The sequence below is a fragment of the Homarus americanus genome, unplaced genomic scaffold (genome assembly GCF_018991925.1).
Source record: "Homarus americanus isolate GMGI-L3 unplaced genomic scaffold, GMGI_Hamer_2.0 scaffold23617, whole genome shotgun sequence".
Taxonomy (NCBI): domain Eukaryota; kingdom Metazoa; phylum Arthropoda; class Malacostraca; order Decapoda; family Nephropidae; genus Homarus; species Homarus americanus.
In genome coordinates, this window is record NW_024720711.1 from 746,873 (window position 1) to 758,888 (window position 12,016).

The window sequence follows — 12,016 nt, forward strand, 5'->3', positions numbered from 1 at the left end:
TTGTTTACCCCCAAAAAACTTGTCATCATTTTTCTCTTCAATTTCTGCTGACGTCCTCGAGTTCTGGTTAGTAAATGGTCGTGACGAGACATGACCCGATTTTACTCTCATCTGATCCCCTTTCCGCCGCGGGTCCAGATGGGAGACTATGTCCACCCGATCGTGTTAGTGACTCACCAGCTCCAAGCTTTACCATCAAGGATGTGAGCTGCCCCATGCTATTTACATACTTTTCCCATGCATTTTGTCGAAGCTCATTTGCACGTTCACGCACTGCAGCAAGAGAAGGTTGAAATAGTTTTACCAAAAGAGATGTTCAATTTTTTTTAACCCTTGTTCACCTGGCTATATACATTTATACCTATTTCGTTTATACTTGTGATTCCCATTTCATTTTCCCTCCTGTCTACTCTGAAAATATCACATATTCCCAAACCATTCAGTTAAAATGACCACTGGAAGTTATATCTGAAGCTTATCAAGTAATCCAATGACCTAACCCTGATAACGATGACGAAGACGATGGTGATGATGAGGGAAAGTACAACATAAAGGTAAAAAAATATATGAAGGCCAAATTATGGAGACGAGACGAACGACAGAAACGAAAAACAATGCAAAAAATACACAGAACAATTATATCCCACACCTGGAAACCTTCACAGGTAGTAATTAATGGTTTAATACAATTACAAGTTCCCCTCCGGCGAAATGGTGGTGGGTACTGCCTTCGTCGACACACACACACACACACACCACACTTGCCACCCCCTCTGTTTTATTATTAATGCATCCCTCAGACAAAGCAAATGCCCAAATAAATGGAAAACCGCATTTGTCACCCCCCATCCCCAAGGTCACCACCCCACAGTCCCCTAACGACCTCAGGCCAGTTGCCATTACCCCCATACCCAGTCTACTCTGAGGACTTTGTTTTTGAGTGGGCATTTGCCAGAATCTATCAGTCAATTGATCCACAGCAATTTGGCAATATGAGGACCTCCTCTACATCACACTGCTTAGTGAGCTTTCTGGATTTCCTGCACAAAAACCTGCAGAAACGTAAGACATCACTGGCCGTTGCCCTTGTTGACTTCAGGAAGGCTTTTGACTTTGTTGATCACTGCACTGTTATCAACAAGGCCACTGCACTAGGGCTGCCCACCAACCCGGTCTCATCGCTCACTGATTTCTTGAGTGGACGTCGTCAGGCAGTGAGGTATCAGGGCTCCGTCTCCACATTCCAACACCTCACCTGCGGTGTTCCCCAGGGAACCAAGATGGGACCATTGTGCTTCCTCATCCTGATGAACGACGCTCTATTGGACACTCCTCACACGTACGTGGATGACTGCACTGTGGGGGTTTCAGTGGACAACACCGCACCAGACTACTCATCGCTACAAGGCACCCTGGGCAGGCTTCTGGCATGGACTACGGAGAAAAGGGTCACCATCAACCACACCAAAACCGAAGTCATGCACATCAATACCGCCACCACTCCAATGCAAGCTCTAGCATTCACAGTGGGTGCCCATCCTCTCCAATAAACTGGACTGGAAGGTCCATGTAAATAACACAGTCAAGGCAGCCTCGTACCGTCTCTACATGCCACGACGACTTAGGTCACTTGGAACACCCACGCCAGAGCTGAGGACTATCTGCAACGCCTTTATTCTCCCCAAACTAACGTATGCGTCACCAGCCTGGTCGTCTTCTCTCAACTCCACCCAACAACGTCAGCTAGAGAAGGTACAGAAAAGGGCCTGCAGAATCATGCTCGGTGCAGAATACTCCGGCTACACCAACGCTCTCTCCACCCTGGAAATGCCATCCCTCAGTGACCTCCACCACCAAGCACTGGAAAGGTTTGGCAGCCAACTAATGCACCACCCTCGTCATCGCCACCTCCTGCCACCGGCAGCCCCCCCACCCACCTCGCGCAGTCCGCCACTACAACAAAATTCAGCCCATAAGAGCCCATCCAATCTATTGTTAAAATAATAAACAACTCCTGATTTATGTACTGTACAGCCCTGTAAATGTATTCAATGCATATTATGTCATTATGTCTAAATCAAATGTAAGTGTATATATTTTCAGCCACCGGCTGCAACTCTATTAATAAACAGTTCATTATTATTATTATTATTATTATTATTATTATTATTATTATTATTATTATTATCACACACACACACATTGTTAGCTGCGTTAGTCAGCCCTAGAGATGCATTTCTAGACTGACTGATACTAACAGAATTAAAGATTGATTGGCTAACTGAATGACTGACTAGCTGGTTGATTGACTGATTCAGCCTCCTCACTGCTCCTACACCAACACACCTTGACTTCGGTCTCACCTTTGAGTAATTAACCTCTTATAATAATTTTTTCTCCCAAATTAAACCAATAAAAGATAGACAATGAATACCAACCCACACAGGTTCACAGTCAACTAGTTCACACATTACAACCATCACAACTAAATCAACCTTCAATTAGTACATTGTTTTTGGAGACTGAACAATGAACACTATTGATGGTAAGTGAATACAAGACAACAACTACGATTGGCTGAAATTTTGTTTCACAGTAGGTGGTGAATATTCTAATAAGACCAAATGTAAAGAAAAAATATGAAGTTTCAACCCCAAAATCACAATGTGTCAATAAAACAGAAGTCCATCAAGACTCATTCGGCTCCTAATGGGTTCCAAAACATAATGGTACATTGTTATTTAGCCAACATCTCCGTGTTCCATTAAGTCAGGCTAATTGGGACCTAAAGCCCAATAACCCACCTGACCCTAAATTTTACTGGATTCGTCTCAAACTTAAATGACACATCAAGATCAATTAGACACTAGTGAGGAAAGAATAATGACACGGGTATGATTTAACCATACTTCCAGTCTTGTGAAGTGCGGAAGTTTTATATGAGGTTAATATAGTGAGTTAATCCTGCATTCCAGGCACTCCACCCCTCACGGTGTCCCCCCCACACAACACCTGTCTCACTGCCTCGCATATCATCACAGTTGAAGGGCTTCACCTACAGTTATTTCCGCATAACGTAACACCTTCACCAACACGAAACCTTTTACTCTCAGGCCCCTGTTTTGTTGTGGTTCTTTCCTATAGAGAATAGCTGAAGATAAAATATGTAAATGTATACGTTTATAAGGTGAAGATTCGGCCTATAGTCATTTTGTTATACGACATAGGTTCGATACCTTATACAGTATGCCATATACGGACTGGGGGCTTAAACTGTGTTACGAGAGCTTCCTGCTACGGTGTTTTTGACCTTCCGCCCAGACCTTCACCTTGGTTCAGTGATATATAAAAATACATTTGTCCAAGGCTGTTAGGTTAGGTTGAAGCGTGGAGAAGGTGGTTGTCGCCAACATGACCCTGGCCGCCATCATCCGCCAGGAACTGTTGACAAAACACACACACATGCACCGTGGCCCCCCTCATTGGCCTCCAACAACAATGTGCAGCGTGTCTGTTGTCTCATCACACTGGCACTACAAACTCTCACAGTAATAACCTAACATAACCTAACCAATAAATGACTCACAACAGCGTCAAGGTTCAGTGTGACACATCCACCTTTCATAGACCTTGTTGACCCAGTAGTATAATAAACACACACACACACACCCACACACACACACACACACACCAAGGTTCGACGCGTGGCACATTAAACACCCAACACCTGCTTTTGTTCACACTGTCAGTTAACGACAAACTTAACCTAACCAACACACAATAACACCGACATCTTAGGTTCAAAGAGAGACAATCTTACAGGCGAGAGATCATGTTGTCATTGTCTCGTTATAACACGTTTGGCCGTCAAGGTATAATGCATGCTGTTTTTCCGCCACGTTTTTTTATTGTTTTTTTTTTTGTCGAGCGTCACATAACAACGTGTTTGGGCTGCCATAAATAACCTAGAGGGCATAACACCAAGGCTAACCTCTACACCGGACCTTATTCTCACACCAAGGCTAACCTCTACACCGGACCTTATTCTCACACCAAGGCTAACCTCTACACCGGGCCTTGTTCTCACACCAAGGCTAACCTCTACACCGGACCTTATTCTCACACCGAGGCTAACCTCTACACCGGGCCTTATTCTCACACCAAGGCTAACCTCTACACCGGACCTTATTCTCACACCAAGGCTAACCTCTACACCGGGCCTTATTCTCACACCAAGGCTAACCTCTACACCGGACCTTATTCTCACACCGAGGCTAACCTCTACACCGCCTTATTCACCGAGGCCACACCGGCTAACCTACACCGGGCCTTATTCTCACACAAGGCTAACCTCTACACCGGACCTTATTCTCACACCAAGGCTAACCTCTACACCGGACCTTATTCTCACACCAAGGCTAACACTTCTCACACCAAGGGCCGGACCTTATTCTCACACAAGGCTAACCTCTACACCGGGCCTTATTCTCACACCAAGGCTAACCTCTACACCGGACCTTATTCTCACACCGAGGCTAACCTCTACACCGGGCCTTATTCTCACACAAGGCTAAGGCCTTATTCTCACACAAGGCTAACCTCTACACCGGACCTTATTCTCACACCGAGGCTAACCTCTACACCGGACCTTATTCTCACACCAAGGCTAACCTCTACACCGGCCTTATTCTCACACCAAGGCTAACCTCTACACCGGGCCCTTCTCACACCCTCTCACACCTCTCTACCCCCCAACTCCCCATCTCAACTCCTGGTTTACGTCTATTGTGGCCTTAAATCTATTCGTAAGTGTAATTTGTCCCTATATTGTATAGGTCGGTGAATAGAAAACTGTTCTTAAGTTATATAGTTATGATTTTTTGTACATTGGAATATTTCAAGCAGAATATTCTTAAACTGAATAAATTAAGTGTTTTGATGGGTTGTTTTTATGGTGGATGGCTTCAAAAAGAGGCGATAATAATGTTTAAGATTGTGTTAGTGAGGTTATGGGGCCTGAAGTGAGTGACCTCAAGCTTCACAACATGACACATCTTGTTGACACATCCTGGTCTGGGATGTGTACACGACCCCCACACTCTTGACACGACACCCCCCAGTCGTGGCGCCGCTTCTACTAATATCCTCACTATTTACTTACTTTGAGATGGCTGAAGCTCGGCTATTATTAGAAGGGTAATGTTCCGATTGGCCTTCAGCCCGGCCACCTGAAGACAACCTGGTCATAACTATGTTCACAGCGGAGGGTAACAGACGCCCACCTGAGGCCCTTAACATTTACCACACCCTTGAATAACTAAATGTTTTACAGACTTTAAGGCAATGGAACTATGTGATTATAATTGTGTATGTGTGGGGAGACTGACTAACCTGTACCCTGGTCCCTGACTGGCTGTACCAGACCACTTCTAGATGACCACCTCCCTCACCTGCCTTCTCGTTCACCTTGCGACCCAGGTACCTTGTGCAGTGTCGTCAAGGTTAGGTTAGGTTAGGTCCATATACGATTACCCTCAGCCAAACCGAAACAAAATACAAACACGGAATCCTCGACTTAGACAAACCTCAAGTTACAAAATTAAGATATGAACAGCAAGGAAGTTGATGAGGAAACAGGAGAAGAAAATAGATAAGAGGAGAATAAAAACCGTATCTTTCCATCGTTTGTCTATACATCCTCCCGAGGCATTGTTCTCTCCCTCCCTGCACTTTCTCTCTCACTGCTCAGTCACTACGTCTCCACTCAACCATCTTAATCTCGACTCGCCTTGCCTTTTATCCACTCTGGTGCCTCAGGAAACAACACGCTTCACTCTGACAGGATAATGAGTAGTACGTGATTATAAGAACATGATATACAATGAACAAACTCGACGGAGACGACACCGACGATGACCGGTGATTGAGAGGCCAAGATAAAACAAAGGGTGGGTAGTAACTGATGGTCTGAGCTGCGTTAGTGGGGAGTGCTCAGCCTGTAGTACGAGCCAGTGGTGGTGAGAGCAGGCTAGAAGAGAGGAAAAAAAAATTCTCAGTGTATCCATCAGTCGATCAGTAAAGGCGGTCAGAAAGAGTGTAAATACTTGTATACTGAAGAAAACAAAAAACAATTTAAACAATTCTACTCCATCTCTCTTTTTCATTCGTCTTCTTTAATAAATGTGTCGTAACCGTGGGATTTATCTGCCATGATCTTAACAGCGGATTAATTTTCACTTCCACGTTGATTAAAGAAAACATTCCTAGAATATACTTGCAGCCTTTCCCACAAGCCTCTCCCAGTAAGACGACAACACACACACACACACACACACACACACACACACACACACACACACACACACACACACACACGTACGTCCTGAACAAACAGAGAAAAGACATTACACGCACACGCTTCGCCAAACACCAAGGCGTGGACGGTATGTGGTGTCTTTTACGACTAACTGACGGATGATCCAACGCAAGTATCAAGCCCCATTTCCGGCACATGTCAACTCTCAGTCGTGAAGTAAAAGCAAGGATGGTGTTGATAAGACTTGTTTTTCTCTATTTGATATTGTGTGTCTCCGTGAGATACTAAATCTGTCCTCATTTTAATACTTTCAACGATCTGTTAATATATCAAGTCTAACATTTTTGTAAGTCCTTTAAAGAACAATTTATATCGTCTAATCTTTTTATTAGACTTTCAGTAAGCAACAAATGCCAAGACTAACATTTTTAAAAGGCTTTCACGGTATACAATGAATCACCACAACTAATGGCGCGTCATTCCAATAGTGAGACATGTGACGCTTGGCCATTGACACACGGCGCCTTCTCCTTGGCACGGGTCACACTGGGCGACACTCCAGCAAAAGTCAACAAAACTGTCCTCTCCCGTCAGTAAACTATAAATACTGTCACCGTCCTAATCAATAATCTCTAATTATATTCCCAGTTATATTTTTACCTTCGTCTTCATTATATTTATTTACGTTTCAATGGTAGACTCCAGAAAACCTAAGTAGGTGTTCTAACCCCTTGACTAAGACGACTTGATCCATTGAGTAAGACGACTTGGTCCCCTTGAGTACAATGAACTGATCCATTGAATACGATAACTTAACCCACTTAGACTGCAGTGAATGTCTTTATCTCCACGAGGACTGAGATCTGTGGGTTAAAATATCACAATCAATGAATTAAGACATCGTATTCAAGAGATCAAGTCCACGTACTCAGCAGGTTAAGATATCTTACTCAGTGGGTTAATTAAGTGTACTCAAGGGGGTTGCCATCGTACTTAAGGGGTTAAAGGGGGGGGGGGCGTAAAAAAAGACTTATTTAACCTTAAAGACCACATTTAAGTCTTAACCCCTTTCATCAACCCCAAAATCCCTTTAAAGTAAGTAGTATCCCTAAAACCCTTTCAGTGCCCATGAGAGCCACAACAAGAAAGCAGACGGGGCCACAATACCAAGCTATCAGTGCCAAAATAACAAACCGAGAGTGCCACAACAAGGGATGGGGAGAAACACGGCCACAATAACAAGCTAGCGGTGGCCATAACAAAACAAACCTCCCCCACCCCAAAAAATAGGGCCACACAAACATGGTAAAGGAACCGAACAAGCCAATCACAGTGAGCGGCAGTGGTTGAGAGTGCCAGTGTGTTAGGTCGTTATCAAGCAGTTCTCGTGCCAGAAAGCTCCAGAAGCGGCCAAGATTTTCAACCCTGTGCCCGGCGAGTCTTTCACAACGCACACTATGACACGCACACACACCACCAAGGACACTACGTACACTGCAATCTCAACGCACATGGAGTCACTGAACTAAACGTACACCACAATCACGACGCGCATGAAGCCAATACACCCAATGCACACAATCTAGGAAATTACGTACATTGCAATCACTACGTACACTACTACCAACACGCACATGAAACTACTGCACTATATAAGCATACCATCACAACACACAGTACAACCACTATACCTACATGTAGCCACTATACAATACGCACATCACCAACGACTGACTCTATGTACACTATACAAAACTCGTACCACACACACACACACACACACACACACACACACACACACACACACACACACACACACACACACACACACACACACTGCCACGTGCACCAAGCAATCTATACGCCTCAAAAAAATTATCAAAATATTGCAACGTTTTTTGAGAACTAAACATAGATAATTTCCCCCCGAGTTCGTATTATTTATCTGTTTGTGGCATTTTATATGATAAGTAAATAATAGAAGATTCACTATCAAGGAAAATTGTGTGTTTAGGTCTCCCTGCTATTCGGTATAGACACAGTAGGAAATATTTTAAAAGCTTTAGTCACTGTGTGTAGTTCCCAGCAAGGATGAGACAATTAAGCCTTGGTGAAGCTGAGGCTGAAATTCCCTCGACACTTGGTAATACTGTAGTTGTGTTATAATATGTGATTGGTTAGGTTAAGTTTTGTACAATGTGTGTATAAGACGTACTATAAACACAAATAAAATAAAGAAATAAAAACACTGAAGAAAATTAAACAAATAAAGAATAAATATTGCGTATTAAAAACAGTAAAAATAGAAAGGATGAATAAAGACACCGGAAATTAACAGTAATCAAGAGATAATTAAGTAAGAAACCCTAGAAGCTGTGTGTGTGTGTGTGTGTGTGTGTGTGTGTGTGTGTGTGTGTGTGTGTGTAGAAAGGAAAATAAAACTTTCGGTTAGAATAGCATTTCCTTCCCGTTCATTAGTGTCATCTTTTTCTGGTTATTTATTTACCATCACACACACACACACACACACACACACACACACACACACACACACACACACACACACACACACACACGGCTACAACATGATTGACGGCTGAATTTCTTGTCCTCTGATCTTTTAAACAAGACACTGCACTACACTACACTGCACTGCACTACAGTACACTACACTACACTACACTGCACTACACTGCACTACAGTACACTACACTGCACTACACTGCACTACACTGCACTACAGTACACTACACTGCACTGCACTACACTACAGTACACTACACTGCACTACACTGCACTACAGTACACTACACTGCACTACACTGCACTACACTGCACTGCACTACACTGCACTACACTGCACTACACTACAGTACTACTACACTACACTGCACTACACTACACTGCACTACACTGCACTACACTGCACTACAGTACACTGCACTACACTACACTACCTGCACTACACTGCACTACACTACACTACACTGCACTACACTACACTGCACTACACTGCACACTACACTGCACTGCACTACCTACACTGCACTACACTGCACTGCTGCACTACACTGCTACACTACACTGCACTACACTACACTACACTGCACTACACTACACTACACTGCACTACACTACACTGCACTACACTACACTGCACTACACTACACTGCACTACACTGCACTGCACTGCACTACACTACACTACACTACACTGCACTACACTACACTACACTACACTGCACTGCACTACACTACACTGCACTGCTACACTGCACTGCACTACACTGCACTACTGCACTACACTACACTGCACTACACTGCACTACACTACACTGCACTACACTACACTGCACTACACTACACTACACTGCACTACACTACACTGTACTACACTACACTACACTACACTGCACTACACTGCACTACACTACACTGCACTGCACTACACTGCACACTGCACTACACTACACTGCACTACACTACACTGCTACACTGCACTGCACTACACTGCACTACACTACACTGCACTACACTACACTGCACTACACTACACTGCACTGCACTACACTACACTACACTGCACTCACACTACACTGCACTGCACTACACTACACTGCACTACACTACACTACACTGCACTACACTACACTGCACTACACTACACTACACTGCACTACACTGCACTGCACTACACTGCACTGCACTACACTGCTTGCACTACACTACACTACACTGCACTACACTACACTACTGCACTACACTACACTGCACTACACTACACTGCACTACACTGCACTACACTGCACTGCACTACACTACACTACACTGCACTACACTACCTGCACTACACTACACTGCTACTACACTGCACTACACTGCACTACACTACACTGCACTACCACTACACTACACACACTGCACTACACTACACTACACACTACACTACACTGCACTACACTACACTACACTGCACTGCACTACACTTACACTACACTACACTGCACTACACTACACTGCACTACACTGCACTACACTACACTGCACTACACTCTACACTACACTACACTGCACTACACTACACTGCACTGCACTACACTGCACTACACTGCTACACTACTACACTGCACTACACTGCACTACACTACACTACACTACACTACACTACACTACTACACTGCACTACACTACACTACACTACTGTACACTGCACTACACTACACTGCACTACACACTGCACTACACTACACTACACTACACTGCACTGCACTACACTGCACTACACTGCTTTATGTATAACTGGAGTCTGAAATTTCAAGAAAACTCACTTGATAATATACATTGGAGAGTGACGTCAAGAGGCACATGAGGCAGCTGCTCTATTACTCCTCTCCTTCCTTCCCAGCCAACACTCTGCCTCCCTCAACCTCCTCCCTCCCAACACTCCCTCCCAACCTCCCTCCCAACACTCTCTCCCACCCAACACTCTGCCTCCCAACACTCTGCCTCCCAACACTCTCCCTCCCTCCCTCCCAACACTCTCCCTCCAACACTCTCTCTCCTCCTCCCAACTGTCTCCCCTTCCTCTATCCATCCACCCAACTCTCTCTCTCTCTCTCTCTCTCTCTCTCTCTCTCTCTCTCTCTCTCTCTCTCTCTCTCCACCCAGTATAATATAGAGCTTCCTGTTCCACTGATACGTTCATTAAGTCTCCACTTCACTCACTCACTCACTCTCTTTCTCTCTTTCTCTTTCTTTCTTTCTTTTATTCCCTTATATTTATTCTCCTATTTTTCCCCAGCTAGTTATGCGTTGTTATTTCTATTAGGTAGGTGGAAAATTAAACCAAATTCCTGACTATATTACCACAACACTCTCACCCCAGTGTTATTGTGGTGTGTATTTATCAGTGATCTAGCTGTGAACTCCTCAACTATTGGATGTGTTGTCTCGGTAACATTCTCACGGGATTCCTCTTCAAATGAGAAGTATTTGTGGGGGAGTAAAGTTGACGGTATTCAGAGTTGACGGTATTCAGAGTTGACGGTATTCAGAGTTGGTGGTACCCAAAGTTGACGGTACCCAGAGTTAACGGTACCCAGAGTTGGTGGTACCCAAAGTTGGCGGTACCAGTTGGTACCCAGAGTTGGCGGTATTCAGAGTTGACGGTATTTCAGAGTTGACGGTATTCAAGTTGACGGTATTCCAGAGTTGACGGTACCCAGGGTTGGTGGTACCCAAAGTTGGCAGTACCAGAGTTGGCAGTACAGAGTTGGCGGTATGGTGTTGACGCTACTTAGAGTTGACGCTACTCAGAATTAACGACCACCAATTAACACCTGGATTTAACAACCCGTGTGTAGACTATATCCATCATTGAAATATGGAGACGTAGATAGAACTCGATAAACGATCCCCGACGCGTGATGCATTCAACACACACACACACACACACACACACACACACACACACACACACACACACACACACACACACACACACACACACACACACACACACACACACACACTACATCAGGCGTGATTAAACCGGATGAGTGCACCAAATGCTATCCCAATAGAGATGGATAAGGGTGGATCATGGATAGCGCGCGCGCACACACACACACACACACACTAAGTAGCGACGATTATACCAACACTCCGGACAGGTGATGGGGTTTGAACTACCAATTAATT

At 44.4% G+C, this 12,016-nt stretch overlaps 1 protein-coding gene across 1 annotated transcript in view; it reads right to left on the reverse strand.

Annotated features, from left to right (window-relative positions):
- LOC121860707 (ribosomal protein S6 kinase alpha-3-like) overlaps positions 1-10,721 on the reverse strand; it is a gene marked incomplete at its 3' end in the record, with an annotated part of 99,364 nt that extends 88,643 nt beyond the window's left edge. The window contains 1 exon segment of the mRNA XM_042358008.1: positions 10,645-10,721. Within this exon segment, the coding sequence (XP_042213942.1) occupies positions 10,645-10,683 (39 nt within the window).
- Between the last annotated feature and the right edge of the window lie 1,295 nt (positions 10,722-12,016).